The 21,346-nt window shown below is 47.0% G+C and overlaps 1 protein-coding gene across 1 annotated transcript in view; it reads left to right on the top strand.

The window, feature by feature from the left end:
- LOC124112973 overlaps positions 1-21,346 on the top strand; it is a 50,744-nt gene that overhangs the window by 26,119 nt on the left and 3,279 nt on the right. The window contains exons 8-12 of the mRNA XM_048398272.1: positions 16,122-16,421; positions 17,260-17,559; positions 18,533-18,832; positions 19,805-20,104; positions 20,655-20,969. Coding sequence (XP_048254229.1) covers positions 16,122-16,421; positions 17,260-17,559; positions 18,533-18,832; positions 19,805-20,104; positions 20,655-20,969 — 1,515 coding nt within the window. The remainder of the gene's footprint in view (positions 1-16,121; positions 16,422-17,259; positions 17,560-18,532; positions 18,833-19,804; positions 20,105-20,654; positions 20,970-21,346) is intronic.

Below are 21,346 nucleotides of genomic sequence, written 5' to 3' on the forward strand. Positions count from 1 at the left end.
GCTGCTGGAGATGTACTCCGACCCTGATTCCACACGGGGAGCAAGCACAGCCTGCTAGAGATGTACTCCGACCCTGATTCCACACGGGGAACAAGCACAGGACGCTGGAGATGTACTCCGACCCTGATTCCACACGGGGAGCAAGCACAGCCTGCTAGAGATGTACTCCGACCCTGTTTCCACACGGGGAACAAGCACAGGATGCTGGAGATGTACTCCGACCCTGACTCCACACGGGGAACAAGCACAGGCTGCTGGAGATGTACTCCGACCCTGATTCCACACGGGGAGCAAACACAGGACGCTGGAGATGTACTCCGACCCTGATTCCACACGGGGAGCAAACACAGGCTGCTGGAGATGTACTCCGACCCTGATTCCACACGGGGAGCAAACACAGGACGCTGGAGATGTACTCCGACCCTGATTCCACACGGGGAGCAAACACAGGATGCTGGAGATGTACTCCGACCCTGACTCCACACGGGGAACAAGCACAGGCTGCTGGAGATGTACTCCGACCCTGATTCCACACGGGGAACAAGCACAGGCTGCTGGAGATGTACTCCGACCCTGATTCCACACGGGGAGCAAACACAGGATGCTGGAGATGTACTCCGACCCTGATTCCACACGGGGAGCAAGCAAAGGACGCTGGAGATGTACTCCGACCCTGATTCCACACGGGGAGCAAACACAGGACGCTAGAGATGTACTCCGACCCTGATTCCACACGGGGAGCAAGCACAGGATGCTGGAGATGTACTCCGACCCTGATTCCACACGGGGAGCAAGCAAAGGACGCTAGAGATGTACTCCGACCCTGATTCCACACGGGGAGCAAGCACAGGACACTAGAGATGTACTCCGACCCTGATTCCACACGGGGAGCAAACACAGGACACTAGAGATGTACTCCGACCCTGATTCCACACGGGGAGCAAACACAGCCTGCTAGAGATGTACTCCGACCCTGATTCCACACGGGGAGCAAGCACAGGACACTAGAGATGTACTCCGACCCTGATTCCACACGGGGAGCAAACACAGGACACTAGAGATGTACTCCGACCCTGATTCCACACGGGGAGCAAACACAGCCTGCTAGAGATGTACTCCGACCCTGATTCCACACGGGGAGCAAGCAAAGGACGCTAGAGATGTACTCCGACCCTGATTCCACACGGGGAGCAAGCACAGGACACTAGAGATGTACTCCGACCCTGATTCCACACGGGGAGCAAACACAGGACACTAGAGATGTACTCCGACCCTGATTCCACACGGGGAGCAAACACAGCCTGCTAGAGATGTACTCCGACCCTGATTCCACACGGGGAGCAAGCACAGGATGCTAGAGATGTACTCCGACCCTGATTCCACACGGGGAGCAAACACAGCCTGCTAGAGATGTACTCCGACCCTGATTCCACACAGGGAGCAAGCAAAGGACGCTGGAGATGTACTCCGACCCTGATTCCACACGGGGAGCAAACACAGGACGCTGGAGATGTACTCCGACCCTGATTCCACACGGGGAGCAAACACAGGACACTAGAGATGTACTCCGACCCTGATTCCACACGGAGAGCAAACACAGGACGCTAGAGATGTACTCCGACCCTGATTCCACACGGGGAGCAGCAAAGGACGCTAGAGTTGACTCCGACCCTGATTCCACACGGGGAGCAAGCACAGGACGCTGGAGATGTACTCCGACCCTGATTCCACACGGGGAGCAAACACAGGACGCTAGAGATGTACTCCGACCCTGATTCCACACGGGGAGCAAGCACAGGCTGCTGGAGATGTACTCCGACCCTGATTCCACACGGGGAGCAAGCACAGGACGCTAGAGATGTACTCCGACCCTGATTCCACACGGGGAGCAAACACAGGACGCTAGAGATGTACTCCGACCCTGATTCCACACGGGGAGCAAACACAGGACGCTAGAGATGTACTCCGACCCTGATTCCACACGGGGAGCAAACACAGGACGCTGGAGATGTACTCCGACCCTGATTCCACACGGGGAGCAAGCAAAGGACGCTAGAGTTGACTCCGACCCTGATTCCACACGGGGAGCAAGCACAGGACGCTGGAGATGTACTCCGACCCTGATTCCACACGGGGAGCAAACACAGGACACTAGAGATGTACTCCGACCCTGATTCCACACGGGGAGCAAACACAGGACACTAGAGATGTACTCCGACCCTGATTCCACACGGGGAGCAAACACAGCCTGCTAGAGATGTACTCCGACCCTGATTCCACACGGGGAGCAAACACAGCCTGCTAGAGATGTACTCCGACCCTGATTCCACACGGGGAGCAAACACAGGACGCTAGAGATGTACTCCGACCCTGATTCCACACGGGGAGCAAGCAAAGGACGCTAGAGTTGACTCCGACCCTGATTCCACACGGGGAGCAAGCACAGGACGCTGGAGATGTACTCCGACCCTGATTCCACACGGGGAGCAAGCAAAGGACGCTGGAGATGTACTCCGACCCTGATTCCACACGGGGAGCAAGCACAGGACGCTGGAGATGTACTCCGACCCTGATTCCACACGGGGAGCAAACACAGGACACTAGAGATGTACTCCGACCCTGATTCCACACGGGGAGCAAACACAGGACGCTAGAGATGTACTCCGACCCTGATTCCACACGGGGAACAAGCACAGGCTGCTGGAGATGTACTCCGACCCTGATTCCACACGGGGAGCAAGCACAGGCTGCTGGAGATGTACTCCGACCCTGATTCCACACGGGGAACAAGCACAGGCTGCTGGAGATGTACTCCGACCCTGATTCCACACGGGGAGCAAACACAAGTTGCTGGAGATGTACTCCGACCCTGATTCCACACGGGGAGCAAGCACAGGACGCTGGAGATGTACTCCGACCCTGATTCCACACGGAGAGCAAGCAAAGGACGCTGGAGATGTACTCCGACCCTGATTCCACACGGGGAGCAAGCACAGGACGCTAGAGATGTACTCCGACCCTGATTCCACACGGAGATCAAGCACAGCCTGCTAGAGATGTACTCCGACCCTGATTCCACACGGGGAGCAAGCACAGGACGCTAGAGATGTACTCCGACCCTGATTCCACACGGGGAGCAAACACAAGCTGCTGGAGATGTACTCCGACCCTGATTCCACACGGGGAGCAAGCACAGGACGCTGGAGATGTACTCCGACCCTGATTCCACACGGGGAGCAAACACAGGACACTAGAGATGTACTCCGACCCTGATTCCACACGGGGAGCAAGCAAAGGACGCTAGAGTTGACTCCGACCCTGATTCCACACGGGGAGCAAACACAAGCTGCTGGAGATGTACTCCGACCCTGATTCCACACGGGGAGCAAGCACAGGCTGCTGGAGATGTACTCCGACCCTGATTCCACACGGGGAGCAAACACAAGCTGCTGGAGATGTACTCCGACCCTGATTCCACACGGGGAGCAAGCACAGGACGCTGGAGATGTACTCCGACCCTGATTCCACACGGGGAGCAAACACAGGACACTAGAGATGTACTCCGACCCTGATTCCACACGGGGAGCAAACACAGGACGCTAGAGATGTACTCCGACCCTGATTCCACACGGAGAGCAAGCAAAGGACGCTGGAGATGTACTCCGACCCTGATTCCACACGGGGAGCAAGCAAAGGACGCTAGAGTTGACTCCGACCCTGATTCCACACGGGGAGCAAACACAGGACACTAGAGATGTACTCCGACCCTGATTCCACACGGGGAGCAAACACAGGACGCTAGAGATGTACTCCGACCCTGATTCCACACGGAGAGCAAGCAAAGGACGCTGGAGATGTACTCCGACCCTGATTCCACACGGGGAGCAAGCAAAGGACGCTAGAGTTGACTCCGACCCTGATTCCACACGGGGAGCAAGCACAGGACGCTGGAGATGTACTCCGACCCTGACTCCACACGGGGAGCAAGCACAGGACGCTAGAGATGTACTCCGACCCTGATTCCACACGGAGAGCAAGCACAGCCTGCTAGAGATGTACTCCGACCCTGATTCCACACGGGGAGCAAACACAAGCTGCTGGAGATGTACCCCGACCCTGATTCCACACGGGGAGCAAGCACAGGACGCTGGAGATGTACTCCGACCCTGATTCCACACGGGGAGCAAACACAGGACACTAGAGATGTACTCCGACCCTGATTCCACACGGGGAGCAAGCACAGGACGCTAGAGATGTACTCCGACCCTGATTCCACACGGGGAGCAAGCAAAGGACGCTAGAGATGTACTCCGACCCTGATTCCACACGGGGAGCAAGCAAAGGACGCTAGAGTTGACTCCGACCCTGATTCCACACGGGGAGCAAGCACAGGACGCTGGAGATGTACTCCGACCCTGATTCCACACGGGGAGCAAGCAAAGGACGCTGGAGATGTACTCCGACCCTGATTCCACACGGGGAGCAAGCACAGGACGCTAGAGATGTACTCCGACCCTGATTCCACACGGAGAGCAAGCACAGCCTGCTAGAGATGTACTCCGACCCTGATTCCACACGGAGAGCAAGCACAGCCTGCTAGAGATGTACTCCGACCCTGATTCCACACGGGGAGCAAACACAGGACGCTAGAGTTGACTCCGACCCTGATTCCACACGGGGAGCAAGCACAGCCTGCTAGAGATGTACTCCGACCCTGATTCCACACGGGGAGCAAGCAAAGGACGCTAGAGTTGACTCCGACCCTGATTCCACACGGGGAGCAAGCACAGCCTGCTAGAGATGTACTCCGACCCTGATTCCACACGGGGAGCAAGCACAGGACGCTGGAGATGTACTCCGACCCTGATTCCACACGGGGAGCAAACACAGGACACTAGAGATGTACTCCGACCCTGATTCCACACGGGGAGCAAACACAGGACGCTAGAGATGTACTCCGACCCTGATTCCACTCGGAGAGCAAGCAAAGGACGCTGGAGATGTACTCCGACCCTGATTCCACACGGGGAGCAAGCAAAGGAAGCTAGAGTTGACTCCGACCCTGATTCCACACGGGGAGCAAGCACAGGACGCTGGAGATGTACTCCGACCCTGATTCCACACGGGGAGCAAGCACAGGACGCTAGAGATGTACTCCGACCCTGATTCCACACGGAGAGCAAGCACAGCCTGCTAGAGATGTACTCCGACCCTGATTCCACACGGGGAGCAAACACAAGCTGCTGGAGATGTACTCCGACCCTGATTCCACACGGGGAGCAAGCACAGGACGCTGGAGATGTACTCCGACCCTGATTCCACACGGGGAGCAAACACAGGACACTAGAGATGTACTCCGACCCTGATTCCACACGGGGAGCAAGCACAGGACGCTAGAGATGTACTCCGACCCTGATTCCACACGGGGAGCAAGCAAAGGACGCTAGAGATGTACTCCGACCCTGATTCCACACGGGGAGCAAGCAAAGGACGCTAGAGTTGACTCCGACCCTGATTCCACACGGGGAGCAAGCACAGGACGCTGGAGATGTACTCCGACCCTGATTCCACACGGGGAGCAAGCAAAGGACGCTGGAGATGTACTCCGACCCTGATTCCACACGGGGAGCAAGCACAGGACGCTAGAGATGTACTCCGACCCTGATTCCACACGGAGAGCAAGCACAGCCTGCTAGAGATGTACTCCGACCCTGATTCCACACGGAGAGCAAGCACAGCCTGCTAGAGATGTACTCCGACCCTGATTCCACACGGGGAGCAAACACAGGACGCTAGAGTTGACTCCGACCCTGATTCCACACGGGGAGCAAGCACAGCCTGCTAGAGATGTACTCCGACCCTGATTCCACACGGGGAGCAAGCAAAGGACGCTAGAGTTGACTCCGACCCTGATTCCACACGGGGAGCAAGCACAGCCTGCTAGAGATGTACTCCGACCCTGATTCCACACGGAGAGCAAGCACAGCCTGCTAGAGATGTACTCCGACCCTGATTCCACACGGAGAGCAAGCAAAGGACGCTGGAGATGTACTCCGACCCTGATTCCACACGGGGAGCAAACACAGCCTGCTAGAGATGTACTCCGACCCTGATTCCACACGGGGAGCAAACACAGGACGCTAGAGATGTACTCCGACCCTGATTCCACACGGGGAACAAGCACAGGATGCTGGAGATGTACTCCGACCCTGATTCCACACGGGGAGCAAACACAGGACGCTAGAGATGTACTCCGACCCTGACTCCACTTTAGATATCAGGTATAGGATCCAGCCACGGGCTTGTATCGAAGTGGTGTCACAGATTTGTTGAGTGTTGCTTTTGTTGCAACATCAGCCATTGTTTTACCAGTGATTCCAGCATTGTTGGTTAGCCACACAAATCCGATGTCGTATTAGCCAGTATTTAGATCATTATATAATTCAACAATTTCGATTAAAAGTGGATGCAAAAAATATTTTTAATAGCCTGAAGACAAGAAAGATACTCTGAAAATATAATTAATTGTTTGTGTTTGATTATTTATTTTACATACTCCAGAACTGTTAATATTGTTTTCATGCAGAACAGTTGATGGAACAGTTATCAGGTAATATTGATGATATAGTCCTGGATCCAGTGACAGTGGTACTGACAGCTGCGTCACCAACCTTGGATCCATCTGTCAATATAGATTTGTATGTATTCAAAATCATCTCAACTGATTATATCCTGATCAACTCCTGTAGCTGTATCATGATCCTGCCCATGCCAAGGGCAGTTTGGAACTCATGAATTTAAATTATATCATTGTAATCTTCCCCATTGTTTGGATTAAAATTAATAGTTTTCTTTTCTTGCTGTTTTTGCGTTTTTAGATTTGAGGTACATAGTTAGATAAGATAGGATGTTTAGCCAGAGTTTCACCAAGTTTATTTGCAATATCCGCTTTATCAGTTGATAGTTCATCCTCATTCTGAAGATGATTGATGCTAGATTTTGAACCCTTAACGTTAATGTCCTGGACCATGTTTAATGTCTTTGACATGGGCGTACGTGAATTTATTGAGACATAATTTTGCCAAGGCAGGAGTTATGTTTGCTTAAATGTACGCAGAGTATTAGCTTTTAAAAGTTGAAAATTATTCAAATCATGTACCATAGGATGATGATGGAAATAATGTTCAGTATTTTCCCTTTCCTACCTTGCTTCCTATAGATGTGTGGATTCGCAGAGGACTTCGCAATTCATTCATCAGCTGTTTTGTTACGTTCATCAGAGATTACTTGGCCAGGGCCAGGAACGTTGAAAACATATCCGGTGTTAATTTGTTTGAAGACAGTATTTCGACTAAACGACCAACTCAAGTAAAGTTCCATCTTGATGGTGGAGGAGTATCAAAAGGGTAACAGGTTTTAGAATAGTTGGAAAATGGTCACTTCCACAGGGGTCATTGTGGACTGACCATGTTAAATTCATTCTGTAGATCTGAGTCAGAAATTGACAGATCTTCAGAAGAAGAAATACCTGTACCAGGATGTAAATATAGTTCAAACCATCATTATATATGCATAAATCGATATTACAAATAAAATCTCCAACGATCTCTCCCTCTCTGTATGCGCACTGCCCCAAAGTGGATTATCCCAGTTTAATTCGCCAATAACGGTACAGGGCTTTGGGAGCTTGTCCATATAGGGCCTGAAGGTCAGTCTGCTTCATAGAAGACGATGGAGGGCTGTAAATAGAGCACAAGGTGAAAACAATGTGTTTTGTTATTCGGACAGCAACAGCTTGAAGATGGGTTTTAAGAATAGCAGGGCTGTGAATAACACCCTGCCTCACCAAGACACTCACTGCCTCACTTTATATACCTTGAAGTGAACAGAAATTATATGAATCGTATTGTCTGACGCAAATAAGATCAGCATTTTTAAGAGAGTTTCTTGTATGCATACTGTCGATGGTTTGTAATCCTTATTAATAATTGTAAAGCATTGAAATTATTCCTGAGTCCTCTACAGTTTTTGTGGATAATATTAGATGAGCTACTCATGGTGGCTCAACTGGATATCGTGAGCGAGGGGGAGGTCCATTCCCATGAACTGACCTCCATCTTTAGAGGCTCTAATGATTTATGAACCTCTACAGGACTTGCAACAGAGTAAGGTTCCGTTAAGTGATGGAGTGCCCTGGCCTTTCTCATCATTTACTATTTAACATTTCTTTATAAATGACCTTCACCCTGAATTGATAGCAACTTCTTTTATTCTTTATGACGACGTTTGTGACGACCCTACTTTTGTCTCCGTCACTTGGTGATCACCTGCTGAACGTCCTCTAGGATTGAACCATCGACCGTAGGCTCTCCGGGCAGACGCCATGTCAACGAGATCATGGAAGCGGTCAGGTACATGTTTCAAATCTAGATTGATGCAATACTATCGTATCGTGACAAAATGTTCCATAGGTTTAACTTCAGTGATGTCATGGTAAAATTGTGTTATTGTTCAGAGAGACATACAGTAAAATGTAATAAAATGCGGTAATGCAATTTCTTAATTGTAAGATATGTTATTTTCGCAACGTCGACAAAAATAACCAAAGCTGAGTACGGATGGTGGTGTCATCAAGAAATTTATACTGATGATTAATCGCTGAATTGTAAGAAAATAATTTAATCTTTTTTTGGTTGCAGTTCCGTGCCTTAATATGTGCCCACTTCTATACGTTAACTCAATTTTGGATGGCATACATACCCCACAGTGAGGTTTTACTGCTCCTTGCATTATCAGATTCATATGTTTATTATCCCTTAGTTTTACTTTTACTGCATATGATATAAATTAACATATTCATAGTAAGGATAAATTTGTCTGAAATTGTCACCACGTGGAAAGGAAAATGATAAAACTGGTATCATGTACCTTGTGAAAGTTTTCCGTATGCTAACACTGACATTAGAGTGGTCTGAAAAACAAGGATACGAGAAGATACATTCAAACAAGCACCTGTTCGTAGGTGTAGTAGGTAGCAGTATGAGATTAGTGTTTTACGCGTGAGCTGGTTTTAAACAAGAAGACAACTACAATCTTTGACAGCAAACACTACACGACTATGGTTGCGACCACAGTCACACAGGTAATGATTTAAAAGTAATGTTTATGTTGTTTCACGTTAATGTTACATTGTATGCGTCTTCGACGGAATGTGTGTCTTAATTTGACGTTTGATGGTCGATTCAAATGTGTTGTACCAGTACTGCCTTATGTATTATCACGTGTCCTCAATGGCTGATTGAACTGAGCGGTGCTATAGTCTTTCTCATGGCGGCTTGAAAGAATTTGTCACACGACGTTGAGAAAAGACATCCGATTGAATCAATTCTGATTGAAGATATCGGATAAAGCGATGAAAATTGTTACAACATGTTCTGAGTCTTTGGTTATCTTTGGAGTCCGAAAGTATCATTTCCTCTCATTTGCACCAAATACATTTATGATACAGGGGCGGTTGGGTCGCCTAGTGGTTAAAGCGTTCGCTCGTCACGCCGAAGACCCGGGTTCGATTCCCGACATGGGTACAATGTGTGAAGCCCATTTCTGGTGTCCCCCGCCGTGATATTGCTGGAATATTGCTAAAAGCGGCGTAAAACCATACTCACTCACTGACTTTATGATACATTCCTAGGTAAATATATCGGGCAATTCGTCTTTGTATTCATGAACATGATTGTGACAATTAACAACATTAATATCCACCGACGAACCTATCTCTGTATGTTCATTGTGTAATGAAGAACACAACAGAGAATAATATATAATCATGTTCTACTCAAAGTTTGCTTAGGATCAAGTTTTGAAGATAAACAAATCATCCTGCATATAAGATTAAAATGTCCCGGTACACGTTTAGGTAACCCCTTTGGGACCTCAACCTGTGTTTGGATGTATGTGACAGAATCATTCCGCTTCATTGTCAGAGCGCACAACAACATTTGCAACTGTGGATTGCAACAACAGAATGCACTCCCCCCCCCCCCCTCTGCGTCAAAGACGTCGTTTGACGTCGTCAGACGCATTGAATGCTTGAAACTAGGTGTACACAACGTCACGTAGCAAACGTATTTGGTGTCACCTTCTCAGCTACATGCAGGTGGCCGACAGTGTTCCATCACACAGAGGGAAGACATGTTTGTCCTGATACCTTATGGTATTACCTTCTCAGCTACATGCAGGTGGTGGACGGTGTTCCGTCACACAGAGGGAAGACATGTTTGTCCTGATACCTTATGGTATCACTCTCCAGCTACATGCAGGTGGCCGACAGTGTTCCATCACACAGAGGGAAGACATGTTTGTCCTGATACCTTATGGTATCACCTTTCAGCTACATGTAGGTGGTCGACAGTGTTCCATCACACCGAGGGAAGACATGTTTGTCCTGATACCTTATGGTATCACCTTCTCAGCTACATGCAGGTGGTCGACAGTGTTCCATCACACAGAGGGAAGACGTGTTTGTCCTGATATCTTATGGTATCACCTTCTCAGCTGCATGCAGGTGGTCGACAGTGTTCCGTCACACAGAGGGAAGACATGTTTGTCCTGATACCTTATGGTATCACTCTCCAGCTACATGCAGGTGGTCGACAGTGTTCCATCACACAGAGGGAAGACATGTTTGTCCTGATACCTTATGGTATCACCTTCTCAGCTACATGCAGGTGGTCGACAGTGTTCCATCACACCGAGGGAAGACATGTTTGTCCTGATACCTTATGGTATCACCTTCTCAGCTACATGCAGGTGGTCGACAGTGTTCCATCACACAGAGGGAAGACGTGTTTGTCCTGATATCTTATGGTATTACCTTCTCAGCTGCATGCAGGTGGTCGACAGTGTTCCATCACACAGAGGGAAGACATGTTTGTCCTGATACCTTATGGTATCACCTTCTCAGCTACATGCAGGTGGTTGACAGTGTTCCATCACACAGAGGGAAGACACGTTTGTCCTGATACCTTATGGTATCACCTTCTCAGCTACATGCAGGTGGTCGACAGTGTTCCATCACACAGAGGGAAGACACGTTTGTCCTGATACCTTATGGTATCACCTTCTCAGCTACATGCAGGTGGTTGACAGTGTTCCATCACACCGAGGGAAGACATGTTTGTCCTGATACCTTATGGTATCACCTTCTCAGCTACATGCAGGTGGTCGACAGTGTTCCATCACACAGAGGGAAGACGTGTTTGTCATGATACCTTATGGTATCACCTTCTCAGCTACATGCAGGTGGTCGACAGTGTTCCATCACACAGAGGGAAGACGTGTTTGTCCTGATACCTTATGGTATCACCTTCTCAGCTACATGCAGGTGGTCGACAGTGTTCCATCACACAGAGGGAAGACATGTTTGTCCTGATACCTTATGGTATCACCTTCTCAGCTACATGCAGATGGTCGACAGTGTTCCATCACACAGAGGGAAGACACGTTTGTCCTGATACCTTATGGTATCACCTTCTCAGCTACATGCAGGTGGTCGACAGTGTTCCATCACACAGAGGGAAGACATGTTTGTCCTGATACCTTATGGTATCACCTTCTCAGCTACATGCAGGTGGTCGACAGTGTTCCATCACACAGAGGGAAGACACGTTTGTCCTGATATCTTATGGTATTACCTTCTCAGCTGCATGCAGGTGGTCGACAGTGTTCCATCACACAGAGGGAAGACATGTTTGTCCTGATACCTTATGGTATCACCTTCTCAGCTACATGCAGGTGGTCGACAGTGTTCCATCACACAGAGGGAAGACATGTTTGTCCTGATACCTTATGGTATCACCTTCTCAGCTACATGCAGGTGGTCGACAGTGTTCCATCACACAGAGGGAAGACGTGTTTGTCCTGATACCTTATGGTATCACCTTCTCAGCTACATGCAGGTGGTCGACAGTGTTCCATCACACAGAGGGAAGACATGTTTGTCCTGATACCTTATGGTATCACCTTCTCAGCTACATGCAGGTGGTTGACAGTGTTCCATCACACCGAGGGAAGACATGTTTGTCCTGATACCTTATGGTATCACCTTCTCAGCTACATGCAGGTGGTCGACAGTGTTCCATCACACAGAGGGAAGACATGTTTGTCCTGATACCTTATGGTATCACCTTCTCAGCTACATGCAGGTGGTCGACAGTGTTCCATCACACAGAGGGAAGACATGTTTGTCCTGATACCTTATGGTATCACCTTCTCAGCTACATGCAGGTGGTCGACAGTGTTCCGTCACACAGAGGGAAGACATGTTTGTCCTGATACCTTATGGTATCACCTTCTCAGCTACATGCAGGTGGTCGACAGTGTTCCATCACACAGAGGGAAGACGTGTTTGTCCTGATACCTTATGGTATCACCTTCTCAGCTACATGCAGGTGGTTGACAGTGTTCCATCACACAGAGGGAAGACATGTTTGTCCTGATACCTTATGGTATCACCTTCTCAGCTACATGCAGGTGGTCGACAGTGTTCCATCACACAGAGGGAAGACGTGTTTGTCCTGATACCTTATGGTATCACCTTCTCAGCTACATGCAGGTGGTCGACAGTGTTCCATCACACAGAGGGAAGACATGTTTGTCCTGATACCTTATGGTATCACCTTCTCAGCTACATGCAGATGGTCGACAGTGTTCCATCACACAGAGGGAAGACACGTTTGTCCTGATACCTTATGGTATCACCTTCTCAGCTACATGCAGATGGTCGACAGTGTTCCATCACACCGAGGGAAGACATGTTTGTCCTGATACCTTATGGTATCACCTTCTCAGCTACATGCAGGTGGTTGACAGTGTTCCGTCACACAGAGGGAAGACATGTTTGCACTGATTGCAGCAAGACGTCGTCACTTCGTGACTGCCACCACACTCCGGCCAGTGGCGTTAACGGAGGGCATGCATTCTATTCCCACTGACCCGTTACACAGACAGGCACGTTTGCTTTGGGCTGAAGATAACGTCATTTGGACAGACCAGGACTGGGCTCCACTAATTTTCCCTAATGAATTATACAGCATAGACTTCACATATCGTCGTACACGAGTGTGGCGTGGATAAGGAGACGGGTTTCTGGATTACAACGCAGCCGAATATGACCGCTATTGAAGGGTCTCAATCAAAATTTGGGGTGGGATCAGTAGAGGTTGAAGAACCGACCCCCATGCCCTACAGCGGTGCACGAGCTGTTGGCTATAGTGATGACATTCTGGATGTAAACGTGAGGCCGTACGCTGGTCCAATGGGACCAGACTTGGAGCAGGAGACCATTGTGGAGTGACCAGACCGGTCACCAGACCCCAACCCACCCTGTCGGGCACATGAGCAGCCACCTTCATATCGCCCACTAACGACGCCCGGTCCTTCCGGCTACTGTACAGGAGTATTATACTAACCACTTCCTTCTATTTAACACGTTTTACTACATACCTCTACCTAAAATATAGTAGCCTGTCACATCTGCATAAATGCGTTCTTGAAACATTATCCGTTCCTGGTACTGGAACCCGCACAGTACATAATAGTGTATGTAATGAATTATGTTTTTACCGCCAACCAGCTGTCAGAAGTCAACGTGCACACGATGTGTCAAACACAGTTACAGACCTAATGTTGTTGATCTAGTGTCAGGTAATACTGATCGTATGTCCCACACACACACACACACGCACACACTCACACACACACACACACACTCACTCACACACACAGGCTCCTAACACCATCAGAGTTCAGATAAATATGCTGACGTCACACGTACAGCTGAAGTGATAACAATCGCTGACGTCAGTAACGTTGTGCCTCATCAACATCTCCGTGACGTTGCCTGTAGAAAGATAAAAGCCAGCTTCCTTTGAACAGTAGTACTCTCTCTCTCTCTCTCTCTCTCTCTCTCTCTCTCTCTCTCTCTCTCTGCCTGAACATGTGGAAGCAAGGCCGTCTATATATACTAATCCTTGCTTGGAGAGCATGCATTCACTACAGTGAGTTTTTACTGATATTGCATTATCAGATACATATGTTATCCCTTGGATTTACAACACTATTTTCAGTATCACCAATGTATGGGCAGAGTGGCGTTGTGTTTAAAGCGCTCGTCGGTCATGCTTCACCTTCAGTTACTATTTCCCGCATGGGTACAGTTTGTGAAGTCAGTTCCTTGTGTTTTCCGTCTGTGACTTAACATGAAATATCATCGTGTAAAACCCCACTTACTCATTTCAGGCGTGTTTTCGGCGGATATCCCGTGTTTGGGAGGAGTGACCCTGCTTGGTACACAATCCACTATTGAGGGCGACAGAAGCAGCTTCACTGGCTTTGCGTGGGTACGACCCACTGACGGCCGGTATGTCGTCACATGCAACCCCAGCTGCAGCCCCGTGCCTGGATACAGTGCAGACACAAATGCTACACACAGTACACTGACTATACACAGTGTTGGGGTGGTAGATGCTGGCACATGGAAGATCGTGGATGCAACTGTAGTTGGAGCCGCCTCCATCCCCGTGTGTCAGCTGACGGCGGCGGGTGAGTATGCGTTGTTCTTGGTTTCAGGGCAACGATGCAGCAATGTCGGAGCAGGAGTGGTGAAACCAATGTTTCGAGTGAGCAAGTTTTGCATAAAGCTGTTGTGGACAGAAGTTAAGTTACTTTCATGGCGTGTCAGCTTGATGATGGAACCCGAAGAGTTGCAGGTTTTATATTATTTTTACCGCTTTGATGAAACCCACAAATACAGGTATGGTTCTGACAAACCAAGAAATATGTTCACTGCGAATCTTGGGTTCGAACCCACTATAATAGGCTTCTTGTTTGCCATGCCTCTTATCCAATGCGCCTAAGACGTCGCAATGCGCAGTGCAGTGTTGCGTCTCTTGGCGTGCCAGAAACCATTGATAGTTCGAATACCAGATTAAACCAATGTCACTCTCATTATCATCACATGGTACGTGTGTCACTCTCATTATCATCATATGGTACGTGTGTCACTCTCATTATCATCATATGGTACGTGTGTCACTCTCATTATCATCATATGGTACGTGTGTCACTCTCATTATCATCACATGGTACGTGTGTCACTCTCATTATCATCACATGGTACGTGTGTCACTCTCATTATCATCATATGGTACGTGTGTCACTCTCATTATCATCATATGGTACGTGTGTCACTCTCATTATCATCATATGGTACGTGTGTCACTCTCATTATCATCATATGGTACGTGTGTCACTCTTATTATCATCATATGGTACGTGTGTCACTCTCATTATCATCATATGGTACGTGTGTCACTCTCATTATCATCATATGGTACGTGTGTCACTCTCATTATCATCATATGGTACGTGTGTCACTCTCATTATCATCATATGGTACGTGTGTCACTCTCATTATCATCATATGGTACGTGTGTCACTCTCATTATCATCACATGGTACGTGTGTTACTCTCATTATCATCATATGGTACGTGTGTCACTCTCATTATCATCATATGGTACGTATGTCACTCTCATTATCATCACATGGTACGTGTGTCACTCTCATTATCATCATATGGTACGTGTGTCACTCTCATTATCATCACATGGTACGTGTGTCACTCTCATTATCATCATATGGTACGTGTTCCAAAATATTTCCAAATCAATTACGTAACCGATGCAGTTTAAACATTACTTGAAAAGATTCGAGGAGGATTTATATTAGATTATTATCCACATCACCTCGTCTAAGAAATAGTTGGGAGAGGCTTTGTAGTTTCAGATCAGTGGCTTCCACAAATTGGTCACTATGATGCGCCTCAAATTATGTATAATAATGTGTGGAGTTGGTCCTGCTTAGTAACACATCATACACTGAACACTTTGATGGATTGATGTCCCTCCAATGGCCGCCTCACAGTAAACGTTCACTTGCTATGTCTATAAACTTCATGACACAAACTCGTTGAATCAAGTCTCTTTTCCGTGACTAAACACATGAATTTGTATTTTCGTACATACCCCACCAGCAGTTATCTCCCATGCTTGTATTCACAGAACTCCCCCGGTGCAACGTCAGCAGTGATGCAGACCCAACAGCCCTCCAGCCCAATACAAACCTGACACTGACAGTAGACATCAGAGAGTACTACTGTTCACAGGAAGCTGGCTTTTATCTTACTACAGGCAACGTCACGGAGATGTTGATGAAGCACAACGTCACTGACGTCAACGATGTTATCTCTTCCAGCACCTTCAGTGTGACACCAGCCCGACTCGGTGACGTCACAGTCAGCTATACGTGTGACGTCACAAGGTGGGATCTGAACTGTGATGGCTTGAGGAGCCTAGTAATGGGTGAGTTTGGAATGTATGTGTGTGTGTCATTGGGTGAGTTCGACAGTGTCAGCTGGTGATGGCGACTGAGTATGTCTTGTTCTTGGTTTCTATGGTTCGATGCAGCGATGATGATGGACCAACGAGTAATGTTTTGAGTGAGCTTGTTTGGCACAACGCTGTTGTGAACAGTATTTCTGTGACCTTTATGGCGTGTCAGCTTAATGAAGGAGCCCAAAGTGACGCAGGTCTTAGATGCGCATCACTTTGATGAAACCCACAAACATGGGTGTGATGATGACAATTCAAGAAACATGTTCAGGGCGAATCTTGTATTCGAACCCACGATGATAGGTTCCTGGGTTGCAAAGTCGGCTAATATGCTGCAATTTACTGTGCAGTGTTGCTTCTCTTAGGCGGGCCAGAAACATCTCAGCATTGGTCTTAATCACAGATTCACTCTGATAAACACATTTCTGTCACTCATTATCATCGTAAGTTACGTGTTTAGGCAATATATGTGTCACATGAACATTGAATTGTTGCTCTTTTCTGTTTAACATTTTCCATGCAAAACCAGAAATTCCTTAGGGTATGTACCAGAAACAGTTTACAAACCATTTCAAAGATCAACTGGGGGAGGGTTTCTGTCAAACGTCATTGAAAACGTTGATTTATGTATATTGATGTTAAACCAATGGCCGATTGTTTTGCGTGTGTTTGCCATGACTATAAAAGTCATGACATAAACACTTTGGAACATGTCTCTTCTCCATGTCTTCTCCAACAAGTGAAAAAATATGTTCTCACATTCTACCCAACTTTACCTCAAAGTAAATCTCACATTTTGTATTCACAGAACTCCCCCAGTGCAACGTCAGCAGTGATGCAGACCCAACAGCCCTCAAGCCCAATACAAACCTGACACTGACAGTAGACATCAGAGAGTCCTTCTGTTCACAGGGAGCTGGCTTTTATCTTACTACAGGCAACGTCACGGAGATGTTGATGAAGTACAACGTCACTGACGTCAGCGATGTTATCACTTCCAGCACCTTCAGTGTGACACCAGCCCGACTCGGTGACGTCACAGTCAGCTATATGTGTGACGTCAGCAGATGGAATCTGAACTGTGATGGTGTTAGGAATCTGTCATTGGGTGAGTTCGACAGTGTCAGCTGGAGATGGCGAGTGAGTATGTCTTGTTCTTGATTTCTGTGCAACGATGCAGCGATGATGATGGACCAACGAGTAGGCAAACTAATTTTTTGAGTGAGCAAGTTTTGCATGACGCTGTTGTGAACAGTATTTCTGTGACCGTTATGGCGTGTCAGCTTGATGAAGGAGCCCAAAGTGACGCAGGTTTAGACGCTCATCACTTTGATGAAACCCACAAACATGAGTGTGATGATGACAATTCAAGAAACATGTTCAGGGCGAATCTTGTATTCGAACCCACGATGATAGGTGTCTTGATTTCCAAGTCGACTAAGATGCCGCAATTCGCTGTGCAGTGTTGCTTCTCTTAGGCGGGCCAGAAACATCTCAGCATTGGTCTTAATCACAGATTCACTCTGATTAACACATTTCTGTCACTCATTATCATCGTAAGTTACGTGTTTAGGCAATATATGTGACACATGAACATTGAATTGTTGCTCTTTTCTGTTTAACATTTTCCATGCAAAACCAGAAATTCCTTAGGGTATGTACCAGAAACAGTTTACAAACCATTTCAAAGATCAACTGGGAGAGGGTTTCTGTCAATTTATTTTTCACATCATCTAGGAAATTAATTAGTTGGGAGTGGCTTCGTATTTCAGATCAGTGGGCTTCACTAATTGGTCGCTATAACATACCTCACATCTAAATCGTTTGTCACAATGTGTAGAGTTTATCCTGCTAAATAAATGAATACACACAATAAATACACTGAATACGTTGATTTATGTGTATTGATGTCAATCCAATGGCCGATTGTTTTGCGTGTGTTTGCCATGACTATAAAAGTCATGACATAAACACTTTGGAACATATCTCTGCTCCATGTCTTCTCCAACAAGTGAAGTAATATATTCTCACATTGTACCCAACTTTACCTCAAAGTAAATCTCACATTGTTGTATTCACAGAACTCCCCCAGTGCAACGTCAGCAGTGATGCAGACCCAACAGCCCTCAAGCCCAATACAAACCTGACACTGACAGTAGACATCAGAGAGTCCTTCTGTTCACAGGGAGCTGGCTTTTATCTTACTACAGGCAACGTCACGGAGATGTTGATGAAGCACAACGTCACTGACGTCAGCGATGTTATCACTTCCAGCACCTTCAGTGTGACACCAGCCCGACTCGGTGACGTCACAGTCAGCTATACGTGTGACATCAGCAGATGGAATCTGAACTGTGATGGTGTTAGGAATCTGTCATTGGGTGAGTTCGACAGTGTCAGCTGGAGATGGCGAGTGAGTATGTCTTGTTCTTGATTTCTGTGCAACGATGCAGCGATGATGATGGACCAACGAGTAGGCAAACTAATTTTTTGAGTGAGCAAGTTTTGCATGACGCTGTTGTGAACAGTATTTCTGTGACCGTTATGGCGTGTCAGCTTGATGAAGGAGCCCAAAGTGACGCAGGTTTAGACGCTCATCACTTTGATGAAACCCACAAACATGAGTGTGATAATGACAATTCAAGAAACATGTTCAGGGCGAATCTTGTATTCGAACCCACGATGATAGGTGTCTTGATTTCCAAGTCGACTAAGATGCCGCAATTCGCTGTGCAGTGTTGCTTCTCTTAGGCGGGCCAGAAACATCTCAGCATTGGTCTTAATCACAGATTCACTCTGATTAACACATTTCTGTCACTCATTATCATCGTAAGTTACGTGTTTAGGCAATATATGTGACACATGAACATTGAATTGTTGCTCTTTTCTGTTTAACATTTTCCATGCAAAACCAGAAATTCCTTAGGGTATGTACCAGAAACAGTTTACAAACCATTTCAAAGATCAACTGGGGGAAGGTTTCTGTCAATTTATTTTCACATCATCTCGAATAATAAATAGTTGGGAGAGGCTTCGTATTTCAGATCAGTGGGCTTCGAAAATTGGTCGCTATGACATATCGTACATCTGAATCGTTTGTCGAAATGTGTAGAGTTTATACTGCTAAATAAATGAATACACACAATAAATACATTGAAAACGTTGATTTATGTATATTGATGTTAAACTAATGGCCGATCGTTTTGCGTATGTTTGCCATGACTATAAAAGTCATGACATAAACACTTTGGAACATGTCTCTTCTCCATGTCTTCTCCAACAAGTGAAGTAATATATTCTCACATTCTACCCAACTTTACCTCAAAGTAAATCTCACATTGTTGTATTCACAGAACTCCCCCAGTGCAACGTCAGCAGTGATGCAGACCCAACAGCCCTCCAGCCCAATACAAACCTCACACTGACAGTAGACATCAGAGAGTCCTTCTGTTCACAGGGAGCTGGCTTTTATCTTACTACAGGCAACGTCACGGAGATGTTGATGAAGCACAACGTCACTGACGTCAGCGATGTTATCACTTCCAGCACCTTCAGTGTGACACCATCCCGACTCGGTGACGTCACAGTCAGTTATACGTGTGACGTCAACAGATGGAATCTGAACTGTGATGGTGTTAGTAACCTATCATTGGGTGAGTAGGAAGGTGTGTTTGTGTATGTGTACGTTTGTGTGCATGTGTGCGTGCGGCGTCTTTTGCCAAAGGCACAATATTTAATGTTTAAAGATCGTTTTGATTACTTTACTCATAGTGGTACATCTTTATACTATTGTGATAAATACCCGGTCCATTCTTCACCATAGCCTCGTTTCGGAAGTCCCGTCACTATCTCCATCTTGTCACAGGCTTTCTCTCGCGTGTGAGTGTAATTCGACTGGGCGGCTATTTTGTACTTATAGACTGGAGATACGATACAATGAATAATTGAGGATGACTTTGAAGCGGGGCCATTATTTCGGGACATACCAAAGGTCCCTATGGCACTAGGACAAAAAACTAACAAAAGAGTGATGTTTCATTCAATGTTTAAGCATGTAGTCTCCAATCTGTACAGCTTTTTGCTGCGTTTTAATCTTATGTATTTTCCTCATTTGAGTTTAAATTCCCTATTTTAATTGTTGTGTAGATTGTTTTAATGGTTTAAAGTCCAATATGGATGCGACTGTATGCATTTCTGTCATAGACCAAGTCGTCCTTGTAAAACCTACGTGTTTCTACTGCACAAGTCACACAGAGTCAAGTCTCAACATACAGTGGGTATACCCCGGAAACACACTGTACAGCCTTACGTATGTTATCAACTATCGCCTCAATGACAAGGATGGCATTGATGACAGAACTATCACGATACCGACTGACAAGTCGGAAACAATATACACCACTACACTAACAGAGCTTCAGGAAGACAATCTGTACTACTTCCGGCTGGTTGTTGATGGCGGGTATTTAGGCCAAAGCGAGGCTGTCTCTACCACGTGCTTCACGAGACACTCAGAAGGTAGGAAATAAAATCATGCAATGGATGTCCGCTTATGTAATTGTAGCATAATAATATCGCTATTGGAATAATTACGATTGTATGAATACCTCAGAGAGAATAGGTCTCCAACGCCCCATTGTTGGCCAAAAGAGCAGCCTTAGAAATGTGCGATTTTGAGACTAGTGTCAAGCTTAGGTCTTCAGATTTTGTACCTAGCCCTGCTTGGAAATGTTTAATTACAATTTCTATCGGTTTCATTCAGTTCAACCTTAAAAAGTAAAAGTGTTAAAGTCCTTTTGCGGCCTTAAGTCATACTCACTCACTCACTCACTCACTCACTCACTCACTCACTCACTCACTCACTCACTCACTCACTCACTCACTCACTCACTCAC

Source organism: Haliotis rufescens, unplaced genomic scaffold, assembly GCF_023055435.1.
Source record: "Haliotis rufescens isolate VD_foot unplaced genomic scaffold, xgHalRufe1.0.p SCAF_18, whole genome shotgun sequence".
NCBI classification, from domain to species: Eukaryota; Metazoa; Mollusca; class Gastropoda; order Lepetellida; family Haliotidae; genus Haliotis; species Haliotis rufescens.